The 17,643-nt window shown below is 38.9% G+C and overlaps 1 protein-coding gene across 3 annotated transcripts in view; it reads right to left on the bottom strand.

Annotated features, from left to right (window-relative positions):
• The window catches only part of cacna1c (calcium channel, voltage-dependent, L type, alpha 1C subunit), a 132,919-nt gene that overhangs the window by 10,918 nt on the left and 104,358 nt on the right, over positions 1 to 17,643 (bottom strand). Inside the window, exons 13-40 of one of the 3 annotated variants that reach the window (XM_081362705.1) lie at positions 17,159 to 17,384; positions 16,880 to 17,081; positions 16,668 to 16,788; positions 16,455 to 16,569; positions 16,084 to 16,204; positions 15,222 to 15,291; positions 14,784 to 14,916; positions 14,523 to 14,652; positions 14,372 to 14,431; positions 14,126 to 14,232; positions 12,500 to 12,587; positions 12,256 to 12,363; positions 12,029 to 12,081; positions 11,777 to 11,923; positions 11,286 to 11,487; positions 10,977 to 11,135; positions 10,779 to 10,889; positions 9,683 to 9,766; positions 3,917 to 4,054; positions 3,231 to 3,296; positions 3,016 to 3,107; positions 2,783 to 2,939; positions 2,466 to 2,593; positions 2,238 to 2,334; positions 2,055 to 2,157; positions 1,826 to 1,927; positions 556 to 683; positions 330 to 464 (exon numbers count right to left, since the gene is read on the bottom strand). In XM_081362705.1, coding sequence (XP_081218831.1) covers positions 330 to 464; positions 556 to 683; positions 1,826 to 1,927; positions 2,055 to 2,157; positions 2,238 to 2,334; positions 2,466 to 2,593; positions 2,783 to 2,939; positions 3,016 to 3,107; positions 3,231 to 3,296; positions 3,917 to 4,054; positions 9,683 to 9,766; positions 10,779 to 10,889; positions 10,977 to 11,135; positions 11,286 to 11,487; positions 11,777 to 11,923; positions 12,029 to 12,081; positions 12,256 to 12,363; positions 12,500 to 12,587; positions 14,126 to 14,232; positions 14,372 to 14,431; positions 14,523 to 14,652; positions 14,784 to 14,916; positions 15,222 to 15,291; positions 16,084 to 16,204; positions 16,455 to 16,569; positions 16,668 to 16,788; positions 16,880 to 17,081; positions 17,159 to 17,384 — 3,383 coding nt within the window. Of the gene's footprint in view, positions 1 to 323; positions 465 to 555; positions 684 to 1,825; positions 1,928 to 2,024; positions 2,158 to 2,237; positions 2,335 to 2,465; positions 2,594 to 2,782; positions 2,940 to 3,015; positions 3,108 to 3,230; positions 3,297 to 3,916; positions 4,055 to 9,682; positions 9,767 to 10,778; positions 10,890 to 10,976; positions 11,136 to 11,285; positions 11,488 to 11,776; positions 11,924 to 12,028; positions 12,082 to 12,255; positions 12,364 to 12,499; positions 12,588 to 14,125; positions 14,233 to 14,371; positions 14,432 to 14,522; positions 14,653 to 14,783; positions 14,920 to 15,221; positions 15,292 to 16,083; positions 16,205 to 16,454; positions 16,570 to 16,667; positions 16,789 to 16,879; positions 17,082 to 17,158; positions 17,385 to 17,643 lie in introns of all 3 variants that reach the window. The other 2 variants (XM_081362703.1, XM_081362704.1) reach the window with 2 other exon arrangements.

Raw genomic sequence — 17,643 nt, 5'->3', positions numbered from 1 at the left:
TTCTTAATAGTTATTTGGATGATGAGGGCAAAGCGCTGCTCATAAATGACTTCTGATATTTTTAGAAGTAAAGCTTGTAAAATTGGAAACGTTTATGAACATAATGATTTTGTTGTACTAAATAAAAATGGAAAAAAGAATTGAAGGCCCCCAGTGCTGAGCAATGATCTAAACAAGCAGCTCTGCCACAGCAACCCTTCACAGCCAGAAAAGGACTCTGGCTTGAAGATCCGGCTGATGGTCGCATGCAAGTGGGCAGAAGCTCCGGCAGCAGAAGCGATGATGTGAGCAGAGAGGAGAGGAAATAAGAGGCAATATCAGACCTTTACCCTGAAGATATCATCCTCAGAAGCAGTACACACGGTTTCTTTCATGGCTCTCTCCAATTCCTCCTCCACGGTCAGGTCTCCTGATATCGCTCTTCTGATCTCAGGACCCATATCATGCAGTGTACGCAGGCCAGCCTGGTCAGAACACACGCAAACAGATGCAGATTCATATGCTAACAAAAACACACTTCTCAGTTTGTATGTGCATGTGGTCTTCTGTACCCACCTGCAGTGAAAGAGCAGTCTTTGGGGGAATTTTTGCCACCAGGCCCTGTTCCTTGCGCTTCTTAAATTTCCTGAAGTATTCCTGAATCAGGAATGTGGCATAGAACTTCCCCACTGTTACTTCATCATCTGTTGGGCAAGGTAACACACACTCAGGTTTTGTTTGTTGTGCTGGGTGGTTATGTTGCTTCCTGCAATTTTCTTGTAGTTAAAGCTGCCGTCGGCAACTTTTTTTTTAATCATATTCAGTGAAATCGACACTATAATCCGACAGAACAACATAAATAAATTGGTTTAAGAAAAAACCCGAGCTTCTAACTCCACCTGGAGCGTGTTATTTGTTTTGCAAAAATCACCGCTCCCGTCTCATCGGGTCCAATCAGCGCAGGGGTGTGTGAGATCTGACTGTCAATCACAGTTCGTGCACACGCCACAGATCCCCTCTCCCTCACGCAGACGCGCACATTACAATATCACATGCACACGACACGCCTGAAGTTCGCCTGAAGATTGTACGAAGCGTGATGGCGGAGAGAAAATCTACTAACAAGCTTCCAATTCCTCTGTTATTGCTATCTATGGATAGATTAGCCAGGGCAGCCTACCTCCGAGTCCATGGTGTTGAACGATGCTGAAGAGACGCGCGCGTTCACAGAAAATCAGGTACACATGCACTGACGATGGGCGGGTGCTCGTTGGTAGTGGGGGAGGGCCATGAGAGTTGTAAACATTCAAAATTTTGGCTAAGTCCACTCAATCTGCCAGACTTGCCAGCTTTAATACCTAATACATATTTAATTTTAAGCTCTTGAAACAAACTCGACAGCATCTTGAAGTTCTGGGACAGGAGAAGAGACTTGACTGCATTTTTTTTTTACAAGTTTGGGGTCAGATAGATTTGTTTTTTCTTTTATTCAGCAAAGATGCATTAAACTGATCTTTTACATTGTTACAAAAGATTTCCATTTTCAAAAAGGCTGTTGTTTTGAACTTTCTATTCATCAAAGCACCATATTAGATCATATGACACTGAAGACTGGTGTAATGATGTTGAAAATTCAGCTTTGCATCACAGGAATAAATTACAATTTAAAATATATTCAAATCGAAACCAATATTACTGTTTTTACAGTATTTTTGGGTTAAATAAATGCAACCTTGGTGAGCATAAGAGACTTCTTTCAAAAACATTAAAAGATCTTACGGACACCAAACGTCTGAGTAGTGTACATAAACGTAACATAAACCTTCGACCTTTTCCCACCACCCACCTCCAGCAGGGGGAACAACTTGATCCAGCAGCTTCATGCTCGTCCTCTTCCAGATCTTCTTCACGATGGCCCTGAGTTCCTCATTCGCTTGTTCCAGGTTACCTGATTCAAACATATACAAGCAGTGACTGATAAAGATCTGTCTGTTTTGAAGGTTGAAGGTTAGTATGTGTATTAGGGTTATGCGTGTGTTTATGACCTGCATAAGTATTGTGTGACATTTTCACACCTTCAGTTTTGATTCGTAAAGCCGTCCGTACTAGGGCAAAGAGAGTAGCGTTGAACATCACCGTTCCGTCGCTATTGAGAGGCATGTTCATGGATACAAGCCGCTGCAGATGCACGCATTAAAATAAGTCAAGCAATGTGAATAATGCACTGCAGAATTAGTTTGACTTGTGATTTTGGGTACCTTGCATGCCACTCTATGTGGACAAAGCTTTCCAAATCCAAGGGGAGGCTGAATCCTGCGCAGTAACGTCACCACATCCAGGTGCTTTATCCGACCCCTGCAATCACATTAAAGTCCGATCTCAACTTTAGTGAAATTAATCAATGGTTATTCAGGATAAGGCCTAGAGACTGCAGATGATTGGAGAGAGCGGAAGAGTGAAAGATGGCAAAACAGGAAATGACTGACTTGGCCTCAGGATCGTACTCCGCCCATATCCTCTTGAACTCATCCAGATGATGCGGCCCCAATATTGACCAATCACGTGTTAAATAGTCAAAGTTGTCCATGATGACGGCCACAAAGAGGTTAATGATCTGTGGGAGAGCAAGGATCTGAATCATCTTGTGTTCGGGAAACCCCGGATCACACCCGCTGCTTCTGTTATCATTATGGATATGGTAAACACTGATGTCGTGCTGGTGGAGATGATTTCACAGCAAATTTCACAGCTGATATATAATAACACAGTTGCTTAGTGGGAAGGAATCTCGATGTCAACTCACCAGGAAGGCGCAGAGCATATAAAAGCTGACAAAGTAGATAATGGCAAAGTGGCTGCCACAGTCTTCACTGGAATGGCCGACCTCTGACCCCTTCTCACACGGGCGGTTCGGAGAACAGGCCAGCATGATTTCCTGCCATGCCTCCCCTGTTGCACACCTACACAAATACACAAGCTCACAGTGACAACGAGACATCAAACGAGTGAAAGAGCGAAAGCGAATAGGTAGCTGACCTGAAGAGCAGCAGAACAGCCTGAGGAAACGTCTGGAAGTTGTTGTTTCGGTTGATTTGGCTGTTGTCCCTCAGGCCAATCTTACCAAACATCTGTGGAGTCAGAAACACATCACTCAACATCAACATGTACAAGCACAGGAGCTATAACAGACATGAAGTCACTTCCTTGAGGAAGATGAGGAGGGAGTGTGAAGCAACCAAACCGGGTCTGACCTGCATCCCAATGACAGCATAGATGAAGAACAGCATTACGATCAGCAAAGCAACATAGGGAAGAGCCTGTGAACAAAGAGAGGGAGATGGAGAAGGGGAAAAGGAAAGATTAAATATACAAAGCAAATACGAAATACAGGAATATAGCAGAAAAATGCTCCTTTTCACTCATTAACCTGAAATACCTACACTGTTAGAAAAATCTGTAGAAATTACAGTATTACTGGCAGCTACTTGCCAGTAACTTACTGTAGATTTAAATTGATGTTATTTACTGGCAACAATTTGTTCAAAATTAAATGAACATTAAACATTAACAAGTCTTTATCTTTACAGAATAAAACTAAAATAACATCCTCATGCAAAGCATTCTGGGAACCAAAATCTGAAGGAAAAAAACAGAAAAAGGTTGATGAAGATTTCTGGTTCCCAGAATGCTTTGCATTAGATTGTTATTTTATAATTTTATTCTTTAAAGACAAAGACTTGTTAATGTTTAATGTTCATTTAACTTTGAACAAACTGTTGCCAGTAAATAACATAAATTTAAATCTACAGTAAGTTACTGGCAAACAGCTGCAAAACTACAGCAAATTTTTTACAGTGTATAGTTTTTTTTTTTTTAACAAAGTCTGGATCACAGTACAGTTACACAAAAAGATGCAGCCTAATTTTATTCTTCACACCTGAAAGGATTTAATGAACGTCCATAGTAGCGTCCGAATGCCCTCTCCCCGAGACAGGAGCTTCACCAGCCTCATCACGCGGAACAGCCGAAAGAACGTGATTGAGATCCTGGCATTATCTTCAGTGTTTTGGAGTCCCTTTTTCAGCATGACAGACACAAACATATGAGTGTTCATGGGGAGGCACACACACATAAAAACACTCAACCATCTGTACACCACCAAGAACAATTCAAGGTGACACACACACACAAATTTAATAAGTCTACTGCAGCATGTTAAACACTTCCACCAAAAGCACACTACAGAGACACATAGGATGTCTGGTGGCTTTATGAAAAAAATGACAATTTTCCAAATGGATGCAAAGCATTTATAGATGTCCACCACAATGCACAACACCCCTGAAGTAATAATCTTTCCAGCTAATCAAATATAATACATACCCCTACAGCACTAACCTGACATGGAAGCATATCACTGTATTTCACAGGTGATATTAGAACACAGACACTAAACCACAGGCGTAACATTTATCTCATCCTTTAACATCTATCATATATGGAAGCCCATTTCTGCCACATAAGAAAAAAAAACCCATCATACTTTGGTAAGTCATAATTATGACATAAAGTGTTATAATTATGACAAAACAAGTAAAAATTAGGAGATAGTAAGTCATATGAGATCAAAAGACCTAATTATGACCAGACATTTTTTAATTATGAGACAGCAAGTCATAATTATGAGATAAAAAGTTGAATTATGATCAACACTGACAAAAGTCAAAATGACGGTCACTGTGACATCATAATTATCACTTCTCATAATTATGACTTAGTATGTCGATTTAGATTTTTTTTATTTCATAACTGACTTAGTTTTTTACATCATAATGACATCATTTGAACTTTTTATGTCATAATTAGGATTTACGTGACTTTTTTTCCCTTATGTGGCGGAAATGGGCATAGTCATTTGTTCACCCTTTAAAATGTTACATTTTACGTCTATATATCTACATATATACATAAAATTGCTGCTCGCTCTTTTAAAGGTGCACTCAGTGTTTTCTCATTAAAATAGCTTTACAAATAGAAATGAATTGTAGTTTTAAAAATGTGTTAATAATCACGTAAATCAACAGTTATATAGAATAAAGCCAGTAGTCATACCCAAAAAAGCGGTTTTATTTTACACGGAGAGGGTGACCTCATAGAATTTGTATTTCTTGCTATTGTGAAATCCCCTGACCAACCAAATCTTGACAAGACCCATTATCTGACACTTTAACTAGTGGAAAATTATTTCATATGCATGACAGCGAATAGTGCATTTCTTCAATGGCATTGGTTGATTAAATTTTACTGATATTCTTTGATGCATCCACACCACTAGGTGTCAGTGCAAGCACAACACAAAAAGATTACTCAGTGCACCTCTAAAAATGTCTAATACCTACATCTGCACACACATGCCCTGTAAAAACACATTAAACGAACCAAGCAAAACTGAGAAAAAGCTTCATGCATGTGGACATCGCACAGGAAATCGTCTTTTCACAAGCCCACAGCTTATTTCAGAGCTCTGCCACACAGATGGTGAACTGTCACATCAGAGCTGACCAGCAGAGGCCGACACTGGACCACACACAGAGAGAGCGATGACCATGTGACTAGCGCACCAATGACAGGCATCGCAGCCTAGGGGAGGGGAGAGGTCGAGGCAATGGACACACTACCAGCATATACACGTGCCTGCCCAATGCCACAGTGATGAGAGAGAACACGTGCGTTCATGCCGAAGTCACGTGGTGAATGACAGGTGGTGATGGACAGGTTGACAAGGTGATGGGGTGGAATGAGAGGTGGGGTTTTGGTTACCGTTGGTCCGTACCATTGGTCTTACCACAGAGGAGGGGGGAGAGGAGGAGAGGTCAGCTGGCTTTAAAGAAAGACAGACAGATGAAAGCTATAGCAACGCCAACCACCCACTGTACACCTGTGTGTGTGTGTGTGTGTGTGTGGGAATATGTGTGGGAAAGTGTCCGTCAGTGTGTTTTGAGGTACATCTGTTGGGTCTTTTGCAGGGGAGACGCCTCATAGCACATCTGTCTTTCTGCCAGCTGAGGGGCTACAGCACATGGTCCGTGTGAGGAGGAGCCATACGCTGTTCTGCAGCCGCAGACTGGAGGATGGGTTGGTGACACACGCAGACACATGCACAGATTCGACATCTCTCACGACCCGAGTCAAGAATCTCTCATAAGGTCTATCACGGTGTGTGTGTGTGTGTGTGATGCAGTGGGTGACTGTATGTAGGTGTGTGTTGAATTTCTACATGCAGAGAGACTGATTTCTAAATCCTCTGCAGTGCCACGATAGGCTGAAATGACTGTCTTTATATTTTCATGTTTTTTTTGGCAATGACAATTCGATTTTTTAATCGACGTTGTTGCGGTAGAACTGCAGAGGATCTGGCAACCCCAACCATGCATGTAGCACACACATTACAGAATTGGGTCAACGGTATAACTTGTTCCAAATGTGCATCTGTGAGACAGTTACCATGATTCAAATCTCCACACAGAGCCACTTTCAGAAGACTGCTCCATATCACAGATATTATCTCACATTGCACAAGTATAGAGATTTGGCACACACTGGTAAACGCTGCCCCCCTGGAGGTTACAATCATGCCCATCGGCTGGCTGACACTCAATGATAACTTCACTTCTTAGGTGAATCTCACGAAAATAAGTGTCTTGTTCATATTTTCAAACAAAAGCATCAATCAATCAATCAATCAATCAATCAATCAATCAATCAATCAATCAATCAATCAATCAACCAATCAACCAATCAATCAATCAACTAGATCAAACAGACAATGACAGCCAATCAATCAACTAAATCAAAATACCCAATTTTAGATCTATTTATTTTAAATAATAAATGTAGTATTTAACGTAAACACATACACCATGGTGGTATTTGCCTTATGCATGTTGTATTTAATTTATGTACATTTAAACCCACTTCCCCTAATAATAATAATAATGATAAACTTTAGATGTATTAATTCATTCTAAATAAATAAATATTTAATGTAAACATAAATTGGAGGTAGTATTTGTTGCATTTTATTGAAAATATTTAAATGAATAAATGAAAAAATAGCCTTAATTTTCTTTATAATATTATAATTTTTGAGGTAAAATACAATCAGGACATTTCATGAGATTCCCCCTGGTTGGTCAATAGGAGTTTTCTGAAATGCGTTTTAACCAATTAATGTCAGTGCAATTAATGTCACAATCAATTAATGTCAGTGATTGTGGTCGTATCAGTCAGCCAACAGCTAATGACACAGGGAGCAGGCCTACACAGAATGCTATGCGGGTGTACAAGAGTACCAAAGAAGAAAGAGAGAAGAGACAGAAGAAAAAAACACTGAAAAAGGGGAGGAAAATGCAGAACAGAGAGACAGAAAAGAAGAGGCATTCATAGAGAAGGATGCAATGTGGCATCGTCAGCAAGACAGAGCTGGCAAACACTCCCATCTCTCCACCCCCCGCTTCTGTCCAATCAGACACCGCGAATCAGACAGCGCCTCCAACAGGCAGGGAGGACAAAGCACTGAGAGGAGCAGAGCGGCCTCAGGGGGAGGAGGGGTTACATTAACGCTTTTCTAAGGGAGAACAGAGTCGTCCGGTTTCACTCTAATCTCCTTGTAGCACTGAGAGGAGGGACTGGCTATCAGCACGGATTCATCAGTTTCATTTCAGATCACTAATCAGATTAATTAACGGGTTAATGAAGCATGAGAAAAAAGTGCTCAGAGTTTTCTCAAAGGAAAATAAGGGGGGAAAAAACAAACAATCCAAACACAATGCTGGGACAAAGGTCATGAATTTATATCAAATCAGATGCTGGATGAAGAGAAAACTCCAACCAAATCAAACCCAGTCAGTGCTGAAATGGATGTGTATAGCAAAACAGGGGGTATATCTCCGGCACAACTGCTGTCAATCATAAACTACCTTCAATAATTCCTTTTGATCAAAGAGCCCAAATCTTTAACTCAAGTTATAAAAAACACATGGACCTGTAGTCTTGTAGTCAATGTTCATCTACCTTCAAGCATATTCATATAGCTTGATGTTCTCAGAAGATGGAGGATACGTTTTCATAACTTTTCTAATAAATAGTAACAGATAAAACCACTACCACTCAAAAGTTTGGGGTCAGTTTAAAAAATATATATATTTTAGTAATACTTGACCAATTTAATGAATCCTTGTTGAATTGTTAAAGTAAAGAGATTTATTAAGTTACAAATAAATGCTGTTTCCACGGAAATACTAAGCAGCACAACTGTTTCCAACATTTTATTAATGAGAAATATTTCTTGAGTGCCAAACCAAACTTTTGAAAGGTAGTGTACCTGTAAATAAAAACAGTGGCAAAGATAAAGTGCTGTCTGAGTTTTAACTACAGATTTATAAACAAATATTTTTATGAATATGACGTTTTACAAGTGATGATTTCAGGTTAAACCCAGCCAATCTACTAGATATTCATCAAGTTTCCCCATTTAAAACCACATTTGAATGCGGCCCAAATTCAAAGAGAAAAATGTTGACCTCATATGCACTTTTGTTGTTTACACACATGCAACAAGTCTGTACCAGATCTAAATGGGTTGACAATATAAAGTAAGTATTTACGGAGGGGGGAAACAGTTTTTCTGAGTAGAATCTGGGCTCTTCTGTCCAAATGAGTTTGAAGGTTTATGAATTGATTCAACAGTAAAACATTTATCAGAATTTATTGAATTATGGGCAACATTGATATAACTGACCATCCATCTTGATGTAACTGATTGGCTTTTTGATTGAATATTGATTGTGAAGCCAGAATATATCACCCTGAGAGCTATACAAGGTCATTCATGCCTATGTGTGCGGGTGGAGGGTTAAAGCAACTCCATCTTTGTTAGTGTGGGAGGGTTATGGGGGTGCAGGCAGGCAGATTGAGAGAGAGAGATTACTTACGTTAACCTCTGTGATGGCTATATCAACAACACTACCCACTACAATAAGGGCATCAAACGTGTTCCATGCATCAACAAAATAATGCTGGACGGAAAAAAATGAAAAAGAAAAGGAGAGAGGAGAAAATAAGGAAGAAAACAGTTACACATGAACATTTAACTCACAGAAGACATGAGAAAAAAAAATCATAAAATCAAATGACGGGTGTGAAGAAATCAAAACGAAATCAGAGAATCCCATGATGACCTGGGACCTGTCATGCTCCACAACAGCAGTCAAACATCCATCAAAACCACCCTGAAAAGAATGGCCGGGACTCCTGGGTTAGTTCAGGTGTGACTGTTAGTTACAGCAAAAAAAAAAATGTACATCACGGCCTGGAAGATGAATACAAACTTTCGCTCTCTCTCTTTCACTGGCCTACAGAAAAACGCTCCTGTTCGAAACCATTCGTTTTCTTGCGCGCTGTGTGCCCTAAATACACCTCTCACCACCAGAGGGCGACCTGCCACAGAAGCCATCTTGCCATTGGAATAGGAAATGAAGAGTTGGAGGAGATAGCAGGAGCAGAGAATGGTAGGAAGCACAGGGGAATGAAAGACAGCAGAGATGGACAGGAGAGCAAAAGAGAGAAAAGGAGGTGGGAAAAGAGAGAGAGAGAGAGAGAAAGAGAGAAAGAGAGAAAGAGAGAGAGGTGGCGATGTACTTACGTTGATCTCACTCAGAATGACGTCTATAATGCTGCCAATTACGATGAGGAAGTCAAAAACATTCCAGGGGTCACTAAAGTAACCCTACACAGGACGAGGGGAAGGTGGGGTGAGGGGTGAGAGAGGGCAGTTAGAGAGGCAGAATTGACCATAACTAGCGCTGTCCGTACCCATGATGCATGAGCACAGTCAACATCCCAAATGCTCGTTAGCCAATCACAATTCAGCACAACAAAATCAGCTCATCCAGACTTTCAGGAAGTTACTGATTAAATATATCCATTTCCACAGGAAAATGCTCTCAGAATTGTGTTGATGCTCTTGTATACTGGGAAAAGATGGCTTTCATAGCGCTAGAGGAATTCTGAGAGCACGTCTGCTTCTTCCTGTGAGTAATTCTGAGCGGATGGCATCTCTACTGACACCATCTTTACAATATTTGATTTGTGCTTAATAGGGCAGGAAAACTTTAATGGACTGGAAATGGCTGCCAAGTTATGCAAGAAATAAAGCTCTTTAAACACTAACTGATAGAATTACTGGCTGTCTATGTCTTAAGGCAGGCGATGTAACTCATTTCTGAAGAGAGAGACTATCATTTTACATTACATTTATCTCAGTCATCATCTGGGGCAAAGCTAGTTATTGTAGTTAAAGCCATATAGGGTAAATAAGTGAAATGTGACATTTCTGGTGATAAGCAGAGTTATCCACTATAAACTGCATTTTTGATAAAACAAAACAAACCAAAAAAATAAAAATAAAAAAAAATAAAAAAACAAGCAAATGAACAGAAAACATCTAGCCTGGAGGACAGCTGCAAAAATTGGTTATTAAATGGCACACAGCAAAAGAACACAAAAGCACTGATAATAAAGTACTAAACAATGCATGCTGGGACATCTGTATTAATAGCTCATAGTCTAATCATCTTAAATCTAATATATAAAAAATATATATAATTTCATTTAAAAGACTTGATTTTGAGTATTTCATGGTCACAAAAGCCTAATAATAAATCTAAATTCACTGCTTAATTGAATTTTTTTGTAATATATAATACATAAAAACAAGCAGGGTGTGTGTGAGGACGTACCCTTGGTTTGAAGGCGATGAGTTTGAGGATCATTTCCACAGTGAAGAGGCCGGTGAACAACATATTGAGGATATTCATGGCTTTGTTGAAGGACTGAGATTGACCATGATGCTGCAAACAACAAAATTAATCAAATATATATATTTTTTATTTGTGTATTTGTCTGTATGGATTAGTTAGGTTCCTGAGTGTACTGACCTGCATGGCCAGGCAGATGGTATTGAGGAGAATGAGGGTGAACATCAGGTACTCAAAGTAGGTGGAGTTCACCACGTACCAAACCTTGTACTGATACGGGTTCTTGGGGATGTACCTGCGCAGGGGGCGAGCCTTCAGGGCATATTCCACACACTGACGCTGTACACACACACACACAGAGACATATGGACATATATAATCAGAGTTACACTTTAAAACACTCTCTGTATTCCTGAAGAAATACCATACATTTCAACCATTATCAAAAACATTCATTTAACCAAACTCAATTTATTGTCATCAGTCTACCTGGTTCTTGTCCAGCTCACAGTTTTTGTACTCTTGCTCTCCCTGCTCCTGAAATGTCACAATGACGAAACCTACAAATATGTTCATCATGAAGAAGGCGATGATGATGATGTAGATGATGAAGAATATAGAGATGACCACCCGGTAGTTGTAGATCGGCCCAACATCCTCTGTATGGGAGTCAATGGCTCTGTAGAGGAGCCTGTGGGAGGACAGAGAAGTTCCTGTCAGTGTTTTGAATCACTGTTTTGAATTATAATTTTTTATTACAGACTGTTCACTTGAATAAATATATTAAAATAGAAACACTTATTTTAAATTCAAAAAATATTTCACAATCATTCAGTGTAAATTTGAATGTAAATTTACTGTAAGTTTTACTGTAAATTTGATCAAATAAATGCAGCCTTGGAGAGTATATAAATATATAGTATATAGTGAAGTATGTCTGTGAGCATATGAGTAAGTGTCCGTGAGTTTGTGTATCGTACGCTGGCCAACCCTCAAAAGTAGACACGGCAAACAGAGCCATCATGCCCTGCAGGACATCATCAAAGTTGAAATCACTATTCTCCCATGAACGCAGAGCTTTCTCTGGCTTCCCAACATTCCCATCCTTGTACAATATGTATGACCCCCTGTAACACAAACACACACACACAGTGCATACATACGTATGAATTGGCTTTCAGCAATTCAACTGTAAAAGTACATCTTTGCATCCAAAGACACAGGGACGTTACCTGCAATCGGCCTGTGTCTGTTTAGAGGTGTCTGTGCAGTAGTAGAATTTGCCCTAGAAAACAAACATTAGTTTACACACATTGACTATTGTGCCAACAGCACATGCAACACAACAGCTGTTTTTTTGTGCTGGAACATTTATGTTCTCTATAGAGAAATAGATTTGTGATGTATAAACCTGTTCGCTCTGTTACCGAAGTGTGTTTTGAAAGACAGCAGAACTTACCTTGAAGAGCTGAACACCAATACAGGCAAACATGAACTGCAGCAAAGAGGTGACGATGACGATATTCCCAATGGTGCGGATGGCTACAAACACACACTGGACCACATGCTGTGGACGCAAATAAAGCTCTCAGTTAAAATAAATGTTCATCACATCTATCACAATACATGGAAAGCATTGGTCAGAGTCATCTGAACAGTTTTTTGTGCCAATTTTCTGTGAATAAAAAAAGAGAGAGACTCACTTTGAGGCCCTTGGCTCTGTTGATTGCTCTCAGGGGCCTCAATACCCTCAGCACTCTGAGGATCTTCACTACATTAATGGCACTTGACCTGTGAATCACAGCGCAGAGTTTAGCACCACCAATCACACTGGCTAATTACTGATCATGTGACCTACGCACAACACTATACAGAGATGCAGATTCCCACGGACAACAGGGGAGGTAAGAAATGCATTTCCCCGTTCAACTCCGTATTAATCTTAATTACACTGGATATGACCATTTAAATGTATAGATTAAATATATACATACAGTCAAAAGTTTTGTTTTATAATAATTAATATTAAAATATATATGTATTTAAATATATACATAATCTTGCCCAGAGAGAGAAAAAAAATAGCAAGTAAGCAACGGTCTCATTTACAGTCGGGATTTAGTTATAATTTAGATTTAATGTCGTTGCAGACCTGCTACCATAGAATGCTAATTAATTTAGTGCCAGAAATTTGGAACAGACAGTATCTTTATTTGCCCAGTGTTGTTTATTTTAACATTATTTGTAAACTATTTTAATTTTTATTCATATTTTTGAATAGCTTTCATGTTTATATTATCAGTTTAATTTTAGTTTAAGTTATCTTTATTTCTGTTTTCATTTCAGTACTTTAACCTTTATAATTGTATTAGTTGCCAAGGCATCGTTTCAATTTCTATTATAATTTTTGACCACAAGATGACACTGTCTCAACTCAAACTTTTTGAATACCCTCAGGCGCATGACACTTACTGAGTTTCGTAAGGATACGCCAATGCGCTCATAAAAATTCTAAATGGCCTACACCTAAAATAGCCGACATGAGAAAAGTTTTGGATTTTTTTGGCTAAACTATTCAGAAGTTATAAGCAAAAATAGCCATTTTTTTTCTTCATCTGACCTAGTGGTCATCTTCTGACCACTGAATCCTGAAAACGTTCTAGAAAGAGTTTCAAAAATGGCTAAAGTTTTTTCCATCAATTATTTATTTTTCATTTTAAGTTTTATTTCAATTACCAAAAACTTGATTTTAAATAGTAACCAGTAAAAAAGAAAATAGTAAAAAGATTTTTAATAGTTTCAGTTTACAATAACAACACTGGGTTGGCTGTGTCACGTCTTGGTTGTGGTCCATGTCAGTTATGTTTCCTGTTGTCATGTGATTCACTGTTATAGTCATGTGATCCTGCCATGTGTTCCCCATGTGAATGTGTCATGTTGTCATTGGTTTATTGTCTTGATTATGTTCACAAGTGTCCCTTATCTAGTCATTAGTCTTGTCTATTTAAGCCCTCATGTTTGCCATGTGTCCTGGTCAAGTATTGTTTCCCTATAACCACTGTTGGTAAGCATCATATACATGTTTCTGGTTTGAGTTTCATGCCAAGCCATTCCTTTATTTTACGTTTGATCTTGTTTTGAGTATTAATAAATTGCACTTGGGTTCTACAACTTGCCTCCAGTGGATCACCTGTTACAGGCTGGACATGAACTGAATAGCATTTGGTTGGACATAGATATTAAAAAGGGTTGCACTGGATAGGTTATTTGTGACATGAGAAGCAGTAGTACTGGTTAGTTTGTCAGTTAGTTTGGAAAAAAGTACTTACTGAATTCCAGAGGAGATCAGAGACACACTGACCACCACCAGATCCAAAATATTAAAATAATTTCGACAAAATGAACCCTTATGTAGGAACGCTCCATACGCTGTCATCTGAGAGGAAGAGCAGACAAATGTCGAGACAGTGAGGAATTAGATGAGTATGAAAGAAACTCATGAGAAGGTTATAGTAGGAAAGATATTATTGGCATGAAATGAACAGGGACACATTTACCTTTACATGTAAATTTACCTTTAATATGATCTCTATGGTGAAGATTCCTGTAAACACATAATCTGCATAGCCTAGAATCTAGCAAAGAAAAAGATACACGCACATATCAAAGCCTCGTAACAGCAGCGCTACAAACATGACGTATATGTCAGTGTGTGTTTGCGTGTACCTGATTCCTGAATGAGTCATTCTTCACCGGATCCTCCGCTGCCAGTGAAATACTGCTCAGCAGTATAAAGAACAGAATTAAATTGGTGAAGACATTGTGGTTTACAATCTTATGACACAAAACCCTGAACCTACAGAAGAGAGAGAGAGGTAAAAAATTGGGTTTGAGAGACATTTTCGAGTGTGGACTGTAGAATACATACCGAGCGACATAACCTACTGAAAATCAAGGTCTATAGGTGTGTGTATGTGCATATCATACTTGTTACTGGGGCTGAAAATAAAGAAAGCTCTGGCTTCTGGCATGGGGATGGCTTTCTCCTTCAGCTGAATGTCGGAGAGTGGACGTGGACGAGGACCAACTGGCATCTCTGGCTCTTCCTCGTCTTCCGCTCCTGCTAAAAAGAACAAACAAAAGAGAAGTAAAAAAAAAAAAAAAAATCCACTAACTGCATCAGACACATCATTCCTCAACAGTCCAACTGAAGTCTTTGCATCACTCTAATGACCCACGTCGTCTAGTGAAGGTGACATGGGCCGGGAAATCAACAGTAAAGAGAAGATCATCTTTTCTCAACTGAAAAACAATTCACATCTTGTGCTCCCAGAGCTGAATAAAACAGGCCTGGGCTCTTCTGTGGAATTACTTTTTATTTAATTTTTTATAAAAATACGTTTTTAACACTTTCTTTTAACACACCTGGGAAATCATTCACAGGATATGGATTCTTCTCTTCGTTCTCCTCCCCTGTGTACTCATCTATGTTGATCTAAAATCAGAGAAGCAAACCATTTTAAAAATGTTATAATATTAATTATACAATTAATACTATTATTTTAAACTGATTATTATTAATAATATTATATTATTATTAATTAATACTATAAATACTTTTTTACCCAACAAATTACTGTAAAAAAATATTCATTATAAGAATTAATTACAACTACAAAGTCCCAGTGCATCTGTAAATGTGTGTATGGTTTGTATGTCATTTTTTTCCACAATAAACATTTGAACATTTGTGTCATTTATTTATCATGTTGTTGTTACCACCATTTTAAACAAGTCACTCTAGGCTGTGAACAGAATAAAGATTTGCCTTTGGAGATGATAATATTATAATTAAAATTTAAATTATTATTATTTCTTCGCCCAAATTACTGGAAAATGTGAATTAATCCCCAAAAAAACTTAATTAGACAAATATTTTGAATAATTATCTTAGTAATAGATTAATTGATGTAAATGAAAAATGTAAATGCCTGCGTATTTGTGTGTGGTCTGTTTTCTTTTTCTTTTTTTTTTCTTCACATAATAGACAATGAGGATAACATTTTTTTGTGTTAATTAACTTTCTCCTTCACTGTCTTAATATTCAGAAACAAATTTAAATGCAGTGTGCGGTGCTTTCAGAATGTACTACTGGGACTATCAATTAATCCAAACAATAATTTGAACATTAGTGATTTGAACATGTTTTTGATTCCACTCTAGGGTGTGCACTATATTCCTATTATTGCTTTATGTTGTGTTTCTATCTCTGCCTCTTGCTAGTGACCTTGGTGGCAGTTGGTGTCTCTCCATCAGAAGTGATGGATTTCAGTTCAATCTTTTCCTCTTTCTTTTCATCCTCCAGAGGTGGTTTCTCAGAGTTATGGCGCTTCTCGGGACTAGCCGTTCTGTAAGACAGAAATCACGTCATAAATGTGTGTGTGTGCAGCTCTACCATCCCACTAAGCACCTGTATTTACAGCTCTTCAGAGGGGCAAAAACACTTCTGTAAAATGATACTTCATTTCCTAATGAAGTCATAACCGATACAGCCTTAATGAGCTCATTAAGCGAGAGACAGGAAATTCTCATAGGAAGGTTTTATAGGCCCTCAGACCATCTAAAAGGACTGCACTTATATGAACTGAGTCACTGAACCTGGCCAGTTTCTTCCTCTCTTTCTCCTCCTCTTCCTCTTTCTGTGCTGATGTCAGACTCTCGGCGTCTGCCAGGTTGTCCACGGCAATGGCCAAGAAGACATTCAGGAGGATGTCTGTTTAGAGTTCAGGAACGTCCAGGAAAAGAACTATCAGTTTTATAATATTAGAAACATCATATTGTGTTAAACAGGTGGGGGTTATTTTAGGATACAGTTTCCACAGATGAATAGGATGATGAAATAAATGCAGACAAGCATGCCAGGAAAGGAGGGCCCTCCGTACGCCATGATGCCATCATACATCACAGAGTTCCAGTCCTCACCGGTCAAAATCTACAATCACAAAATAAATTCATGTCAAATGAATGGGTCATGTTTAATGACACAAGGAGAGTGTGTGCTGTGATTCAGACTGTGGCAGAACCTGAAAGACGGTGAGGAGAGACTGGGGGAAATTATCAAAGGTGCTGCGTCGGGTCTCATCGAAGTTGAACTTGCCACCAAAGAGCTGCATTCCAAGCAGACTGAAGATGATGATGAACAGGAAGAGCAGCAGAAGCAGGGACGCGATCGAACGCACCGAATTCAGTAGAGACGCAACCAGATTACTGAGAGAGTTCCAGTACCTGAGAACGGACAGTGAGAATTAATACAAAGTCACACACCACAACTAGCTAAACACACACACGTCTCGAACACATACCTGGTGATCTTGAAAATGCGGAGCAGACGTACGCAGCGCAGCACAGAGATGCCGAGGGGTGACATGATCTTTGTCTCCACCAGGATGGTCTCCAGAATCCCACCGCACACCACAAAACTGTCGAAGCGGTTAAAAAGGGAGACGAAATAGGCCTGTAGGCCCAGGCTGTACATCTTCAGCAGCATCTCACCGGTAAAAAGAGCAAGCAACACCTTATTGGCGATATCTGTAGGCACATAAACAACACATCCATTCACTTTAAGATTTATACAAATTCAAAAGTTTGGAGTAAGTAAGATTTTTTTTTTTTTTTATGAAATTAATACTTTTTACTCAGCAAGGAGACATTAAAGTGATCAGAAATGACATTAATAATATTACAAAATATTTATAATTTAAATAAAAGCTGTTCTTTGGAACTTTCTATATAACAGGTTTCAATGTTGATAAAAATAATAAGAAATGTTTCTTGAGCAGCAAATCAG

This window comes from Scardinius erythrophthalmus (genome assembly GCF_964197995.2).
Source record: "Scardinius erythrophthalmus genome assembly, chromosome: 4".
NCBI lineage: Eukaryota > Metazoa > Chordata > Actinopteri > Cypriniformes > Leuciscidae > Scardinius > Scardinius erythrophthalmus.
Note: the sequence above shows the minus strand (reverse complement) of the source record. Positions and strands in the feature narration are given on the sequence as shown.